Source organism: Plectropomus leopardus, chromosome 1 (genome assembly GCF_008729295.1).
Source record: "Plectropomus leopardus isolate mb chromosome 1, YSFRI_Pleo_2.0, whole genome shotgun sequence".
Taxonomy (NCBI): domain Eukaryota; kingdom Metazoa; phylum Chordata; class Actinopteri; order Perciformes; family Serranidae; genus Plectropomus; species Plectropomus leopardus.
The window spans coordinates 18,276,295-18,294,590 of record NC_056463.1 but is presented as its reverse complement, the minus strand read 5'-3'; the positions used below and the strand labels follow the sequence as shown (position 1 = coordinate 18,294,590).

At 40.3% G+C, this 18,296-nt stretch overlaps 1 protein-coding gene across 4 annotated transcripts in view; it reads left to right on the top strand.

Moving 5' to 3' along the window:
* Window positions 1–18,296, top strand: part of dennd2b (DENN domain containing 2B) — a 61,709-nt gene that overhangs the window by 24,513 nt on the left and 18,900 nt on the right. For all 4 annotated transcript variants that reach the window (XM_042485192.1, XM_042485111.1, XM_042485349.1 and 1 more), the window contains 8 exons: window positions 1,043–2,290; window positions 6,540–6,685; window positions 12,421–12,542; window positions 13,973–14,185; window positions 14,572–14,668; window positions 14,843–14,887; window positions 15,786–15,970; window positions 17,089–17,198. In XM_042485192.1, the coding sequence (XP_042341126.1) occupies window positions 1,043–2,290; window positions 6,540–6,685; window positions 12,421–12,542; window positions 13,973–14,185; window positions 14,572–14,668; window positions 14,843–14,887; window positions 15,786–15,970; window positions 17,089–17,198 (2,166 nt within the window). The remainder of the gene's footprint in view (window positions 1–1,042; window positions 2,291–6,539; window positions 6,686–12,420; window positions 12,543–13,972; window positions 14,186–14,571; window positions 14,669–14,842; window positions 14,888–15,785; window positions 15,971–17,088; window positions 17,199–18,296) is intronic.

Sequence of the window (18,296 nt, the reverse complement as noted above, 5' to 3'; positions counted from 1 at the left end):
GGCGAGATAAAGCTTCTAAGCCCTAAAAAGACTATCTGTTTTGGATTTTGTCAGAAATCTCAATAAAAAGAGAATTAAAAAAACTTGACTTTAGAATACCATAAACCAGCAGTAAAATTTACCAGACATGACTCATCATTTCAAAGTCTCATATTTCTTCAAGGGAAGTAAGATAAGATGCATCCATCATACTTGCTGCTTGCAGGATCCTAGCTGTTGTAAAAAAAAATCTCTCCACCCTGGAGCAGGAGGAAAAAAAAACAGGGAAGGGCAGGTAGGTGTGAAGCAAGATCTGTCCCAACCTGCATTGTTGAATCACAGTGTGCAGCCCTCTGTTTCCTCCTCCCATAACGCTTGTTATTCTAACCGTGGCTGTGACATCAGATCTCCCAGAGTTCTACTTTCGCAAGACTTAGCCACCGTCCAAGTCATGACAAGGTTCCTGAAAGACTATGAGTAGTAGGGTGTTGGGGATCTACCGGGAAAGTTTGTCTCTCTTTGGAAATCTTAAAGGAGGTGAGCACCGTGAGAAAGTGTGTGTGTGGTGACTGATGGTGCAGTCAGGAGTGAGCGTGGAACGACTGTAGCACCTAGTATCATTTAGAAAAGAGGACCAAAAAGGAGCAGGGAGACTTTTACAGGTAAGACAGCTGTAATAAATCTTGCTTGGCACACTGTTTTCTGTGTGAGGTCCACAGTGATTCTCCTCAAGTTATTTTGATAATGTGGAAAAATCCAGAGTGGCATTTTAATGTAGTCTGTATTTCCCTTGGCTTTTACTTAATCTCATGCTGCCAAAGACAGAATACTTTCCTGTGGTTATTCTTAATAAGTGGCTCAAGTTTTCATTTTGTCTTTGATCTTGGATATGAATTCAAAATTTTCAGCTGATTCTTTTCTTCCATCTGTTCACCATCAAGTTTCTGGTGCTTTTCATGCTACATAGTGGATTTCTTGACACCTCTTTTGGTTTATTAATATTTGTTTATTTACAATGTACAATATTTACAATGTTTTCACACCTTTCTCTGTCTTGTTTCAGGTGCCAGTCTACATCGCCGTGTCCTGTTCTTGCTGCCGGTCAGGGGCAGAGTCAGCAGCCTGTCCTCAGTGACGGTGAGAACTCTGGGAAGCAGAGCAGGTACGTCAGGACTGACGGCAGGTTCCTGGTACGTGCTGGCTGGAACAGCAAGAGTCTGTGCAGCGGTGACGCAGACTTCCAAGGCCGTCTCACTAAGTCAAAGAGCATCAGCTGCCTGGACAACAGGCTCTCCATCTATAAACCCCCGAGTCAAACCAAGTCCTGCCAGGAAAGCCAGGACAAGAAGGAGAAACAAGGAGATCTCTCTTCAGGAGATGGACTTAATGTTCGGCCCCTGAGTTGGAGCACGCTGTCATTGGGACCTTCGTCCAACCAAAGTCACAAGCGCACCCTCTCTCTCACCCGCTCAGTAGCAGGTGTTCCCCCCACCACAATCCGCAAAAAGATCTCAGAATGGGAGTGCAGGAGGGTGGCTCTGCCTAGGATGAGCTTGTGTCTGGATAAAAGAGGAGGAGAGCGCGTAGGGGGCAGTGAGGGCTGCCCCAGCCTGCTCTCTTCTCCCTGCAGTGAGAAAACGTTTGACTTTAAGGGGGTACGCAGGATGAGCACAGCTTTCTCAGAGTGCTCCTACACAGAGGAAGAGGAAGGAGTTTCAGACAAAGACGGCATAGGTCGCTTCCAGAAAAGGATAGGCAAGACAGAGTCCTCTGGAACATTCGTACGTTCCCTGTCTGCTCGAAAAGAGACGTCAGCAGTTCTCAACAGGATACAAAAGATTGAGCAGGCCCTTAAGGAGAATCCCAGCCCATCCCCTCCACGTTATTTGAGTAATTGCTATGCTCCTGACAAGACGAGACAAAAGTCTCTTGTGATAGGTGATGACCTGGACAGTACATGCACCAGTAAGCGCAGCAGCATTTGCTCCGTGGCCACAGAACCAGATGCTGTTTTGGTGTCTGATAAGCTGTCTAAACTCAGACAAAGGTTCAGTGTGAGCTCAGCCAGGTCTGAGAGCCCAGAGCCACCAAGCCAACAGACCTCTGTCAGCACACCGGTCAATCCCTTACCCAAACCCAAACGCACTTTTGAGTACGATGCCAAACGGGACCAGAGGGGTGTGTCGCCAGCCAATGGACTACCTCCAGACAGAGCCTCTGAGTCTCCCCCGCCTCTGCCCTCCACCCCTGCACCCAGCATGACACGAACGGTAAAGATGGAGGGGAGCAGCACACTGAGACCCCAGGACAGGTGAGGATATCAGCGCTCTGTCTCACAGCCACTGATCTGTTTATAATGCAGTTTCTTTGTAAATCACATTGTTAAATTGCTTTTTTTGGTGACACAAAAAAAAATGGTTATAGTTATGATTGGCACACACATTATCTGCAGATTCTCTAAGCAGAGGTATTGGAGACCATATCGGAGAGAAGAGATCGGATCAGTGCATCCCTTTTGAATTTGGAATTTTCTTTATTTGGAAAGTTCTTAATTTAGAGTTTGAATTTTCTTTTTGAATTTTTTTTTTTTAATTGATTTTTAAAATTTTCATCAACAACAGCAAAAAGAAAAAAAGGCCAAAACATACACAGAGAACTAAGGTTTAGGTGCTCGAAGTACTTTAATTCAACACTCTTAAAGTCCTGGAATACCCTTAAAACCAGATATTTTTTTAACTTGGTCATAAAAGAAAATACTTGAATATAACTGAGAAAAGAACAGAATGCTAAATCATTTTCTGAAATGTATTAGGTATTCGTTTTAAACAAAGAAGATAAAGAACAGTGACGGTTGCAATTATTTTCTAATGCTGTATTAACGCCAGTCAGTTGGTAAACACCAGTAATCGGACCCCAGATGTTTTGAGCTGTAATTCGACAGTGAATAAGCAGAAGTTTTGCTCCATTTATGAATTTGCACAATTTTCTTGCAACAGCTGGTTATGGAGAAAACACTTTCATCCTCTGTCTGTATGAACCCTGAAGAAATAGAGGGGACAGAGATGTGACAGGAAATAAATAACATAGCACATATGGGTCAACAGTCAACCATTGCCTATCAGAGACCGCCAGGCCGTGTCACTGTGAAAGAAGGGAATGCAAAAGTTTCCAGAGTTTCTAGAATTTATCTGATTTATGATTGTGATTGTAATGGAGTTTGAATTTTCTAACATATCTGACAGAGGAATTTGGAAGTGTTTTCTTTGTTGATGTTGTAAGTTACTGATCAGAGTGACTGTTTGGAGCAATCTACTGTGATTCCCCTAAGTTTGCTTTGTGTTATGTTTTGAAGTGGAGATCAGAATTGAATCACTTATGTTTCCCAAAAGACCACTAAAGAAAAAGGAGAATATTTTTACTTAAAATAAAGTGCACAGAGTTTTCATCACTCCAGCTTCCCTAATTTAATCAGATTGAATAATGCTATTAGGGAAAGGCCTGTTATGGGCCAGAGTCGTAAAACAATTCATGACTAAAACTTTGTGTACGCTCAAAGACAGAAACTTGCATATGCATTCTTTTCATCAGATTTATGAAGCCATGTGTACGCCTGATTCCATTTTATAAATCTTAATTATTGTGGCCCTGGGCCCACACCCACACTTTGCCCTAAACTGATGTAAAAACACCCTTAAACATTTGTTTGCATATCGATACTTGTTCCCCTTCATTATTCATTAGACTGTGTCATATCACATATTCTTTAAAGGTGCTAGAGCAGTCGTTATTACGTATGGCTGTGGTGATTTGTAGTGTCTGTACCACTAATTCATCACATTTCTGAAAATCTCCCTCAGTCTGATTATGAAACACAGATCATGTTGTAGCTGACATTACAAAGGGAGCTACAAGGTAAAATTAAACGATTGCTTTCATGATGAAATTAATCACTCGTACATTATTTTAAAATCAACTTTATAAATGCGTCTTTGACATTTTTCAGAACACTGTGCAGCCTGTAAAAATGATAACACAATAAGTGAAACTGGCAAACAACCTAACAACAATGTTATCCGTCTCTTACTTTATCCTCGTCATCTCACCTGCAGCTACCTCAGCTGAAACCATGTCTGCGTCTGGGACAAAGTCTCACTGTGCATTCTTCTTTTATATATATCATTTTATGTGTGAGAAAAGGCGTATACACATGTTTTTTGTGCCTACACATCATTTATGCATCTGGTACTAGTTATAATAAAAGCAGCTCATACTAAAAATAGCTGATTTATTGTACAGAGCACTTGAAGTTACAGAGTCTTTCCAGAAATTCATTTTGGTCCATAAAACAACTTTAAACACACTCCAAATATATCTGTCTTATATTCTTACTTTAAGAGAAGTTCACACGTAGTTTGCTTCTAACTGAATCCATGAATATTCTCTATAAACCACTGAAATTCAGCCTCTTTGTTGCATAAATATTAACTGAATCTTGGATTCTGCTCTTGTTTTTAACTTATAGCTCTCAGGATCAGAAGTCCTCATTTTTTTATGTGAGGGTGGGGCCCTTTCCAGATTGTCCCTATGTAAAATGGGGATGAAATCCTTAAATGTTCATCCCTTGGACTCTGTGTTTAACATTCCTGTGGCTCCAGCAGTTTCAGACCAACCTTAAAAGCCACAAGCTGTCGATGGCGCGACATGACCGTACTGTAGATCCCTGCACTAATGTAGCAAAGTTCCTCTGCAGTGCCTTGTGACATGCAATGTGTGACTTAACACTGTGCAGAGGACAGTCGGAAATAGTAAGATACCTTCATGTTTACTTGTAACTAATCAGGATTGGAGTACATAGTGTTTTTGTTTTTCTGTGTTGGGTAAATAACACAAAAGACAAAGATTTTGACTTTTTCTCTTCCTGTTTGGCAAGTGGAGAAGGAGTAAAACTGGCCGTCTGGACTATTTTTTAAAAAAAAAAACATCTGGACTTATTCTGTTTACTCTTGAGTGATTACCTCACATTGTCTGTCCTACTCACTGAGTGAGACTCCTGATTAGCATGTGTGAAGACCCAAACGTGAGTACAGTTATCACCTCAGTTATGTCTAAATTCTAAAACCCTTTGTACCTTTTGTTTTAAGTGAAGATTGTTTCCAGTAAAAGTTAAAGGCCGCGATTCTTTGACTGAAGGCCATACAGTGTGGCTGAAGCCTCATTAGTCGTCATTATTGGCTCGTGGCTCGTGGCTTGTGTAATTCTTGGCTTCTGGCTGTTTTCCTCGTCTGCAGGGACCCTTGTCTTTGGTTAATTATCTTTATCTACACAGCTGGTGGACTAGTAGTGAAATTATTAGTTATATTAGTCCCTCTACATATGACATTATCTGGATAACATCTAATTTTTTTAATTTTCTATTAGCTGTTTGTTTGACATCACCAATGTATCCTACATACATTAATGACTGCTTTACTTTGAACCTCTGCTGCAGCATACTGCCACAGCTGCTGCTCAACAGCCAATCATATTGAACCTGTTGTATTAAACCTGCACCCTCAGCCTTTGTGTTTATGTTCTGCACCTCCACCAGTCATCTGTATCACGTCCTTCTCATCCAGTTACTCACTCACCAGAGGCCTCCCCGTCATGTTCACTGTCTCTTACTGAATCATACTCCTCCAGGGCTCCCATGTTCATGAAATACCTAAAACTGTTTGGAAATTATTTGGAATGAACAGAATGTTTTTTTGTTTTTTTTTTTAAAGATGATTTTTTTTTTAGCATTTTAGCCTTTATTAGACAGGACAGATCCGTAGCATGAAAGGGGGAGCGAGAGGGAATGACATGCAGCAAAGGGCCACGAGCGGAAGTCGAACCCGAGGCCGCTGGCACGGACACTGCCTTCATTCATGGGGCGCCTGCTTTATCCACTCAGCCACCGGACGCCCCATGAACAGAATGTTTTGAAAAAGTTTAAAATATACTTTGTTTTGGCTATTATTTAAAATAAGTTTAAAAAAACAAAACTTGTCTAACGTTATGCAAAACGCGTTCCAAGTGTTCCTAATTTAAAATCTAATGCTGCGCTGAGTTACCCTGAAGCAACACTAGTATCACGTGATATACATAAAATAGGTATTGCATCAACGCCAAGGCCAAACACATGTCAAATTGCATAGAAAGTACAAGATATTCCGTTTTCTTTCTTGGCCAAAAGGGATGAGGCTGTGATGTTTTGCGAAGTACTCCAATGTTCTGGTTGGGTCTACTGGCATATGCATGTTGTTGGCAGTAGGAATGTCCAACAAGTGAGTAAAGTTAGCAAGCTCTGGAAGTTTACTTATACGCCAACAGCTGTGAAGTGTATGTTTAATCATGTATGGCTATATGACTCCATAGGCCTAACTATATAAACCTATAAGTCAAGGATTTGCGGTAAGCTATTAAAGTAAAGTTATGGAAAACATTTGAAAATGAATTGGTAAAAATATATGGGAACCCTGCTCCTTGTAATTTTTTGTATGCGAGTATGTAACATCTTTTCTTATTTTGGTCTGTCCCAGGGAGTCATGTGAGTCGGAGGATGCTAAGAGTCTGCCATCTTCATATCCGTCCTCACCTACAGAGAATGGCACACTAACTACAAACACACAGAGTCGACCTACTTCCAAAAGCACTTTAGAGGAGAATGCCTATGAGGACATAGTAGGTAAGCACACTGGTTCACCAACAGGAAAAATGACTTTCATGTTACTTAGATCAATCACTTGTTTTTTTCTGACCCAGGTCACTCTTGGGTACAGTTTAGAGCTAAAATGTTGAGTGTATTAATCAGTAACTTGCTTAACAGAGTTAAAAGGCAACTTCTATTAAAGATTAATTGTGTAAGTCAGTTTTTTTTAGCAAAAATTACAAAATCTTTCTGGTTTCAGCTTCTTGAATATAAATAATTGTTGGTTTTCTCAGGCTTATATAAAAGTAAACTGAATATTTTTGTGTTTTGGATTATTGGTTGGATCAAACAAAACATTTGATCATATCAGCTTGGTGTTTTGGAAGTTGTAGTTGGACAATTTTCACTATTTTCTGATATAAAGTGCTTTTTTGGTTTTTGGTTAGATGCCTGATATACGGTCTGTTGTTAAAACAAGCCGAAGAGATGTTCATGTTTGTTTTACAACATAAAATACATCAGTAAATACCCCCCTTGAAAATTTTGAAGCCTTCATGTGCCTTAAAAAAGATGTGTCCTAATAAGTGGTTAAATGACGCTACAGAATTTCATCACGCTGAGCTGCGCTGAACACACAGCATTATGGTGGCGATGTTTAAGTCATGTGACCATGGTGTTCGTTTACAGACTAACAACAACTATTTACTTCCGGTGACTGCATTTGCGCTTTAAAAATCTTGAAAATGATGTTCATTTATGAAGATTATCTTGCTGAACAGAACTTATACTATCATAATTTTATGTTTGCTACAGAGCTTATTTTTTGCAATAAAATCCAATAGAAAAAATCCTATAGGCTTTTTGTTAAAGGAACCAGGGTGATGCTAATTTGCAGGTCTAACTCCAAAAAAATGTCATCCCTGAAGCACTCCAACAAGGAAATAATTTCCAGATTAATTGAGAATGAAAATAATTGTCAATTGCAGCCTTTACATAGTTCACTGCCTTTCATATGTAGGAAGTCATGTGATTTTTAAACAGTGGTTATAAGTGAGACAGTGACAGTACAAGTATAATCTCATAGCTGCTTTGCAAAAGTCCAGATGAAGCATTAAAGTAAATTTTAGGTGAAACCTCCCACAAAGAGTAATTGCGTACATAATATGGTTATTGTTATTGCTACAGTGGCCCTTGCAGCATGGCCTAATGTAATAACTGGTCCTCCTGCATCTGCCTCATGTGGACTCTCAGCCTGAGCATTTTAACGGATAACATGTGGTTGTTTAGGCTGTATCTTGTTTTAAAGACTGCCTGATTGTCAACCAAACTTATGGTAAATAAGGTCTTTATTTTAATTGTTGAGCGCCGTTCTCCCACAGCGACACATTGTGTATCTCACTGCGCACAGGGTTGATTCAAATGTTCTCAAATGTGAGATAATGCGTGTATGAAATGCTGGACATGTTGAAGAGCCAAATTCCTTTCCACTAGCAAATGACCCCAGGCCCTCTGCCCAGTCCAGTTGCCAGCTCCCCCAGTGCATATTTAATGGTTTGGAAATGTGTGTCAGTGTGAGTATGGTCTCATGATGAAGCTTGGATTTCAGATCCAGTAAAAAGTTTTCACACTCTGAGATATTTTTTATGATAAACTCTCAGTGACCAAATAAGGACTGAAGTATTACTGTACTGTACATTACCTCATGCTTTTCCTACAAGTAGCTGCGTTGTTCTGGAGTCAGTGATCAGTGTTGTGCTCATCTGCATTTTTTATTTGAAGCTGAGGAAGTGCAGTCGTCTCAGAGAGAGAGCGTCAGGGCATGACTGATTTTCATGTGAATCCCAACAAAGCCCCCATTGTTCACACAGGACTGTGAGCGTGGAGTCTGCAGTTAGGAGACGCAACTTTTGCCAATCGCTGTTTGTTCTCGACAAGGACATTGTCTCTGTGCAAGTTTGAAACTGCTCCAGCTCTTTCAAACAAAGCTTTCAAACATGAGTCCTTATGGAGGAGAGCTGTGGTTTCCACTACCACCATGCACTTGGTTTACAGGTCAGATGATCCATGTGAGAAGCAGCCACAGCAGTAAATAAGCCACATTTTTATCCCTCTGTGCCCCTGTTTTAACAAGAATGAGAAGAAGAGAAAGACACCTTGGCTTCCTTGGCCGAATCTGCAGGACATTCATACACACCTGTGCTTAATGCCATATATTCACCTTAAGTGATCTGTAACCCATACTACAATGTGCTTCAATTGAGTGATGGATTGTGCTATTAGCCGACTGTTTTAAGTGCTTCTGACTAGTGTAGTTGATACATGGAGTGCTGATGAGTGATGTGTTTACAGACAGGTGAATCACACTTTGTGCTAACACTATGATTCAGCTGTTTGTATCACAGTCTCGTTCAAACTCCCAGCTTAGTGTTACCTTCTCTGACGTAGTTTGTTCACCTGTTGCCTGCCCTTAGGTCCTGTCATATACATTTTTAAAAAAAAAAAAGCATATTTCCCCACCTGTTGAAAAATAAGTCTGTCCACATGACCTTCTTTTTGCATAATATCTGTGTCCACACAAGAATGCAGAAATGACTCCAAATGCTCGCCAATGTAAGGCGTCTGCAGCTGCCCACCTTGTCACAAAGGTAGTACAGTGTAGAGGCTAACATTGCCTTTTTCAAAACACCCAAGAGAGATCTTATCACTGTTGACTGCCATTCGATAAAAGGATGAAGGAGATCACTCACAGATACAAGTGATGCTCTGGACATGTGAAAGTTTTCCTTCCCCCAAAACAACAATCCAACTGTAAAATGTCCCACAAGTGGCTGTGTTGACCAGGCCTGATCCAAAACCGTCACCTCTAGTGGACTTTAAACCACGGATGCTGAGGTGGAGCAGAAAAAAAAAGGGTGTAGCAGATGCTTCCGTTCATTCGTGACGTGGTGCAGAAATACTGAGTTTAAGTGTAAAGTAAAATTAGAACAAACATTGCTAAAAAAAGTTAACAAACCGGTAGTCTGTCATTGTTTGTTGTGCATGTCGATTACACAAAACAACAATAGGCATGTGTAAATTAAGAAGATAACATGGTTGTTTCTCTAGTGCTCTGTTTTACATGCTCATACAGACAAACAATAACTGGAAGGGGTGGGGGAACAAAAACGGATACAGCAAAGTATCACAATAGTTTTCATCATATTGCGCCAAGTATCAATTTTACCATTATTTTTATTAAATAATTATTAATATTACAAATATCAATAAAACTTTTGGTAGCCTACTGTAATGATAAAATCATTTGCTTTTCCAGTCCACTATATACATTGCTGCAATAAAAATTACTGACGTGAGATCATCAGACTGAAAAACAGACACTGACAAATTTTGGAGACATAGTAAGCAGTTGAGATATGGTTATAAATCCCAGTATATCACAATATATGTTACTGCAATACTCAGTACATCACAAATAATTAAAAATTGCAATAATATTGTATTATGGGGCCTCTGGTGATTCCAATCCCGTGTAACTGGAGTTTTAAAAAAATCTGTACCCTAAAAAAGCCTCTGTTTTAGTAACCTAAAACTCTGTTTGCATGTAGATGAGAAGCCAGTACGTAGAGGATAATATCAGTTTATAAAAATATCTGCATGTGTAAAGAAGCTTTATGCTTGTAAATAAATCTAAGAGACTGTCTGGTACATGTTGTGAGTGATTAAGATTCTGATAAAGTTACACTTAATACTTAGCAGGACCTATAATTTTGTTATTCTTTGGTGTAAAATGTACCATGTGCATTCTCCTACATACTTTCTCCAGTGTGGTCACAAGCAGTCTTCACGATGGACACACTGTATGGTTTGTGGTGCCGCCAACTGTTTATACAAAACTGCAACCAAATTTTTTTTTTTTTATCCCATGCACATTTCTGTTTTACGACTGAATGGCTGAGCGGTGCCACTATACTTTAGCTTGTCCACTTTATAGTGTAAGCTGATACTGTCGCTGCTGGTATAGTTTGTTCTGTGCCTCGCCCTGCCCAGAGAGCCCATTGTGTACACAGAAAATGTACAATCACAGTGTGCAGCCGAGGTGTGTCCACTCCCTGCATAATACTGTGTGTCTGGGGGTGTGTTACAGTGAGATCTGGATGTTTGTAATCAGAGGAGTAGATTAGTACCCTCCAGTACATAAGCAGCTATGCAGACATATTATTTTCCCAGCAGGCTCTCATTACAGTATTGCTTCAGTTTAATGGAGTTGCAGCACAACATGGGGTCACACTAAGCCCTCTTATTCTGCTCCTCAGCTTTAATGATGCACAGAAAATCACTGCAGTGCACTAATTTACTGTGTGACACAACATAGCGCTCTGAAGAGCCCTGGCAGTGTGCGTTTCACTATGTATGTGTGCGTGGGGGTGTAGATTTGCTTCAGACAGGTTCAATAATTAACTTAAAAAAAGTTAAGTGAACAAAGCTCTGCCTTTAGGTTAATCTGAGATGTTTTTAAAACACACTCATTGTTTGCTGAGTTCACCAGGTTTTCCACTAATATACTCAGGAGGAAGGAGCACAGCTACCAAATAGATTTTTTCTTCTTTTCCTTTCTACTGATAGATAACACTGCTTTTCTTTCCTTTAAAAAGTTCCCCTCATGCATTTCGACGCCATCTGGCTCTGTTTTTATTCTTCACAGTGGTTTCTTCACTTTCTCACAACCTTTTTCAGACCCTGCCAAAAAGCTATTCTCAGAGCACATGTCTGAATAGACATGGACTGTGGCGTTACACAAGGTTTCTCTTTATTGAAGTTGGCCCTCTGCCAGGTGACATCAGTGAGAGCTGTGCAGCGCTCTGTAAAGTTCCTTTTCTTCATTCATTTATTCACATCTATAGAGCAGTGACAATGTCTGTGCTTTATTGTCATTTCTTAAAGTACAGGGATGCATTTTTCAAGTCTTTATATTTAGTTGATAATTGAAACCTTAATTTATATTATAGGTTTTGTATTTTTGGAAACATTATTGCCTGGGCCTTATTTGAAAGTCCACAATATGTTCAAGCACATGGCATTTTTTAGTTTTTTAGGTGATTATACACTAAAGAAAGCATACTTCATTCATTCATTCATAACCGCTTATCCTCCCAATGGTTGCGAGGGGGCTAGAGTCTATTCCAGTAGTTATAGGGCGAGAGGTGGGGTACATCCTAGACAGGTTGCCAGACTATTGGAGGGCTGACACATAGAGACACAGACAGCCATTCACCATTTAAACCTCGCCTCAACCCGGGTTCGAACCTTGGACACTATTATGTTCAATTTTTACCAATATATGCCCCTAAATCCTACACACAGGACCTTAAAAATATAACTCTTCTCAGTGTAAGAGGATGATCCTCCTCCGTCTCTCAAAGCAGACAGTTGGCATGCCTGGACAGTGACTCATCAGCTGTGTTGTGTCCAGAAGTTTCAGCTGGGCCCACTGGGGCCTGTGGGGCCCAGTGCCAACAGCAACTGTTTTGAAAAAGGGAGTTCACTTGAGCCAGCTAGGAGTGACCTTTGCCCTACCTTTCATGACTCTTCTCTTTTCACACTGACTATAGGGAGGCCATCAGTGCCCCTAACACGTTTCACTGTCCTCCGTTTACCCTTTATGACCCCACAGGCTCGTCTGTCTTCTGTCAAAAACATCCTCTGTCCATGAACAGTTGCTGCTGTGTGACATTATATTGCAACAACACTGAATACTGACTTCACCCCCACAGAGAAGGAGAATCCATACGAGGATGTTGACCTGAAGAGGAAGAGTTTGGGTCGGAAGTCGTGTCTGTTGGAGAGCAACAGATCGTGGACCACCATGGACAGGAAGCTGAACTCTCCACCTCAGGTAAGTAGTCATAAGTCTGTTGGGATCAACAGCACAGATTTGTTTTTGTGTAGTGAATATAAAACATATGTTTGCCTGCATCGTCTCAGTAGGTGTCAGTGCCTGGACAAGATCTTTTAAAGAATCTCACGCCTCATTTGTGTCACTACAGGAAACAATTTGATATGTTTAGACCTGGTGATTCTCCTCAGGAAGGCCCATCTGCACATTTGGCTTTTTCACTTTGAAGCACTTGTTTCATTATATAAAGGAGAGACAAACAAAGTTACTGGTGGTAACAACAACTGTGGTTTAATACTTCTGCAAATACTCCTTGAGCTGCCACTTTGTCAGAAGTATAAAGAAAGAGCTACTGTGGAATCTGTTTATAGTGCAGCCAAACAAACACATCTTGTTTAATAAAGAAGTCAGTCAGTAATTGGCTTTTTTCCCATTGAGACAATAGTTTTCTACATAGTGTAGTTTGTTTCCTTGCTGATTAGGTGTAGTTGTGCAGCTCATCACCCCAACACCTTCTCACTCCCAACTCCTCACATGGTGCCGCTCTGTCAGGACCTTCTGCATCAGCCTATGATGTTTCAGGTTTCCTTGTGTGTCAGCTGTTTACACTCTTGGAAGCCGTTATGGTGATGTCAACAAATGCACGTGGTGGGATGACGTTACGATGAGATGATGCAGCATGTTGCTGTGATGTCAACAAATGCTCGTGTGGTGGTATGAAACAGTGTTATGTTTACACAACAGCGCAGACTGTCACTGTTGTTGGGATTAGGCACCAAAGTCATGGATGGTTAGGTTTAGGCAAAAGAGGCACATGGTAAGGTGTAGAAAAAGACACACACACACATCCACACAGGAAGCAAACTCCGAACTCCCACACGAAAGTCGGTAGTTTGTAGGACCCATCCACCTCCCCATCTGCTCACCTGATGAGTGCACTCACACTCCTTATATTACTTGCTTACCCGCAGCGCTATTATCTGGCTCTGTCCTTCAGCGTTTCAGGCGCATGCAACCGCTTTCGTCACAATTCTATCCGCCAGCAGGTATGATCTCCTTGGAAAATAAAATCTTGGTTTTCGGAACAAAGGAAGTACATTAAACTATTGCACTATTAAACAGGAAGAAGATAGCGCTTTTGTTTTCCCTAGTAGCTATCAGGAGCTATCCCCAGGTACCATAGAGTATCAATGTAAGTTCATTGCAGTTACTTCAGTTGAACCACCATCTGCCATTTTTGCTACTGGCGATAGTAACTGTGTAAAACAAAATGCAGTGTGTCTTGTGTTGTTTTTTGTCTGTTTCCACAGGAAAATATCTTGAATTATTGTACCGGGTTAACTATTTATACTACCCCAACTATTATTTATAGAAACCTTATGAAGGAATGAAATATACCAACCCCTCTGTAATGTTTCCTCTTTGACTAGTTGCCTTCCAAACCTAGTAGCCAGTCCCTTCGCCTCCCTGGTCCAAGTGACAGGAAGAGCCACCGGATGTCACAGTTGTCCAAACGCTACAGCCACGATGAAATGCTGCTGCTCCAGCGGGGTGTATCAACATCATCTTGCGGCCTGCTGGATGATAGCCTCAGTAGCACCAGTGAAACCCTGGCCTCACACAGGCACTGGAGGATCCCCAAGGTACACACAGCTAGATCCTACACAAACACCTACACTAAGTCCTTGTAGAGCTCCGACTGTGCTGTCTTTCCTTTCGTGCTTCACAGACCAGCTCAGGTTTCTGTAGAGACCATGTCAGAGTCAGAGCAGCTCCGGATCACTTCTAATTCCTCAGTTTGGAAAAGACGTTTTTAAAACACAGTGCCTTGATAAGAGTTGTTACCACTTGGGTTTCTCTTGTGGTACTTTTTCTCAAGAACTGACATTGAAGCTTTTCAGTAACCCTTAAAGCACAGTACAGTATTACTTTTGGCCAGAAACACCCCCTACTTCTTCTATACTTAGGATCAAAAGAAACAAAACTTCAGATCCCCCAACTGAGAACTTCTTCTTTTATCTGTTTACAGCTGGTCCAGAGGATCAACTCCATTTACTGCACTAAACGTGGGAAGAAGAGGCTGAAGAAGCTGTCCATGTCCAATGTTGAGACTGCATCTCTGAGGGGTAAGAGCTCTCTTTATTCCCTTTATCCACTGACCAGATAAGTGAGTAAATATTTGCCTCTCAGCCACCCACACAGAGTTCTTGCTGTGTCCTTCTTGTGACATAAACACATGTTTGTGAAATTGCCCTCTGACCCATAGAAAACCTTCTTGTCTGTCTCATGTCTGCCTCCAGATGACAACAGTGAGAGTGAGAGTGACTCTGATGACAGGTTCAAAGGTGAGTAACCACATTGGTCATACTTGGAGTGGTTAGGTGCTACAATTCTGTCAACTGGGAACGTTTTCTTGGAGCTGTTTCCTCTGTATTTGTGCAACAGTTTCCCAGTTTTTATGACACTGTGTGACTTGACAGATGGCAGAGTTTTAACACAAACTTTGCCATGTGCACAGATTATCAGTAAAACATACATTTATCACCTGTCTAGATTCAGTGACAGGAATACGAACAAGATTCAGTGATGTTGCGTTTCTGGTTTGGTGTGAGTTGCCAAATGTTTGAGATATCGACTGTAGAGATGTCTGCCTTTTCTCTAAAGGAACAAGATGGCACTCACCATGTGGTGCTCAAAGGGCCAAACAAAATACATTTGAAAAAATCATACCTGGTTAATCAAAATAATCCATAGACCTTGGCAGTTTCATGTAGGAACTACTTTCACTCTGTTGAAGTACATCCGCCAACTGTATCACTGCTCAGAAGGAAGTATGCATCTACTCATGGATGAGAGGCTTGTGCTTGTGACAGCGCGAGATGTAAACATTGATGGCGTCATCCTCAGATGAGCTGTAACACTAGCCAGCTCAGTTGTGAGCTTGCAGTAGATACAAGCTTCGTCCTACGCAATGATACATTGGAAGAAAGGAAGTGTAAAGAGTAGAAAGAAAATAGTTCCTACATGAAACTGCATATAATTAAGTCTGCAGATTATGTTGAGTAACAGGGTAAGGATTTTGTGAAAGAGACATCGCTGTTGAGTTTTACAGCTGATATCTCCAACACTCTGCAACTCACACCAAAACAATCTACATTAATAAATAGCTCTACAGGTAAGAGGGAAAATGTTTATTTTGATTTTGGGGTGAACTGTTCCTTTAATGTTCATTTCCCTCCTCAGCTCACACCCAGAGGTTATTGAAACTGCAGTCCATCCTGCGACGGGCCCCCAGCTACCGCACGCTGGAGCTGCAGCTCATTGAGTGGCAGGAGAGAGAACTCTTTGAGTATTTTGTGGTTGTTTCTCTGAAAAAGAAACCCAGCAAAAACTCCTATTCCCCAGAGGTCACCTACCAGTTCCCCAAGGTAAAAGCATGACAGTCATATCTAAATACATCCAGTTAAATGCATCAAAGGATCTCAAGTGGTTTTGCTCAGGATTACAAATCAGAATTACAGATACGTCACTACTGACCGTTTTCCAAATGTTATGATGGGTAAGAGCCACATTTCTTATCATTGTTTAATGCTGTTTACAGCAGGGGCTGAATTTTAAAAGTACTCACTGTGGTGTGTTAGTTTGTTCAGGTGACTGCTGAGAATAGCAAGGTCTAGGAAAATATAATCAATTGGTTGTTAAATGGCCAATATAATTATTTTGGTAATAATAATACTGATAAGAAGAAATGAATGTATGTGTGGGCAGCAGAGCTTACACATATGATCTAATTCTTGATGTGTCTGCAGGACCAACATCAGCATTTACAACTTGACATAGTTAATGACAGTTAATATCATCCAGGGAATTTTAGATGATTGTGGGGATGAACTGTTGATTTTTGCTAGCAAATGTAATCCAGTTAAGTCATATTTAGACAGTCTGGAAGATGTAAATGTTAATGCCGTGGATAAAGCAGGCTGGTATCATCTCAGAAGTGATTATGTGCTGTAGGCTTTCCCGCTCTGAGCTTTTAGTCATAGATTACTGCAGAAGTGTGTGCGCTGGAAATGACGACGATGCTGAATGACATCTTATAGTTATACATGCCTTTTTTTAAAATTAAAATTGAAGTAAAAATCTATATTTATGTGAGCTGTTCATACTTGATTGGGCAGGTTTTGTACAGTTTAAAGCTATACAAGATTTACAATAACACAGAGCCTGGGGAGTCTGGGAGCCTGTTTACAGTTTAAAATAACCAAGATCTGTGGCAGGGAAGTGTTTTTAGTCTTTCCAAGATATATTTTAAAGTTATTTAAGATTTGGTTCAGCAGAAGCGTCCCATGGGAGATGTACATCTCTGCCAGCCAGGGGAAACTCTCACTCAGCTGAGTTAATGAGGACTATAGAGGGCAAAGGTTTGACCTTGTTTGGGAGACTGGTCATTTCTTGGTCACGCTGACATCAATGGGGATCTTTAAAAACAGGAGAACTCAGTTATCTGAAGGAGAATGAGCTGACTGAAACTCCTCTTCTCTCACAGCTAGAGAGGCCCACCAAGCAGATGAGGGAGGCGGAGCAGAGACTCAAAGCCATTCCTCAGTTCTGTTTCCCAGATGCAAAAGACTGGAGTCCTGTGTCTGAGTACGCCAGGTATGGAAGAAAATCTGTGTCAAATTCATTATATCTCGTCTACTTAGGTGGTACTCTCAAGCGATGTTGAACTTCCATGAAGTTGGGGGCTTGTGAGGCTCATTTAAAAAAAAGAATAGCAATACTGATCCATCTTAGCACTTTTCCACATTATTCATAGGACATGTTGATTTTCAGGCAAGGCAACCTGATGAATATGTTTGGTATTTTTTTTAATCTTTTTTATCTATCTATCTATAGTCTTTAAAACGATAAGATATGGGAAGTAGGATATTATGACACATTTTCCTGATGTTGCATTGTTAAATCTAGCAATAATTGTTAACAACTTTTTTATTTTTAAATAATTTACTGAATGCCTCTCACAATAATTTTAACCAAGTCAGGAAAAACAACAACAACACATACATTTACCACATCCAATCAAATGACAAATTAACTTCTTTTTGAGGTAAATCAAATAGATACTTTGATGACAGCATCATACTTTATGCTCACTGTTTTATATTTCTTCCATTCTAAAAAGAGGTCAAATGTGTTTTACATTAACCATTTGGGCCAAATTATCCCAAACCCTAAGTAATTGATGTCAGGTCATGTTTTTTGGGGGGTTATTGATAAAAATCGGTCTTTCCAAGTGGCATTCAAACAGGCTTAAATGTAACTTTCCTTAAGCTGTAGGATCCCTGGGTCAGATTTTGTGGAGGTATCAAAAGAATGACTCTATAATGTTGTTTTATTGTTGCAAACCTCATAGATTTCTATTCTATTTTTTCTTCAAGTTGTCCTCTGGCGTGTTCATTTGCACTCATGTGCACACTTTCTCTTCCAAAAGTTCTTAAGTTAAAAAATAAAAAAATAAAACATTGAACTGAAGGAGGAATAAAACTGCTTCTGTTCTGATGTATGTCTTGTAATCTAAACCGTTTTCCCAAAATCAATAATTGAAAAAAAAGGAATAATAAAAATAAAAGCAGCAGAGCTGAGATATTTTAACCTTTAGCCCCTGGAATTAATTAAATAACTCATGAAATGAAGCAACTCGGTATTGTCTTTCGTGTAAATGTCTGCACATGTACTGTATGTGTCTTTATGTCA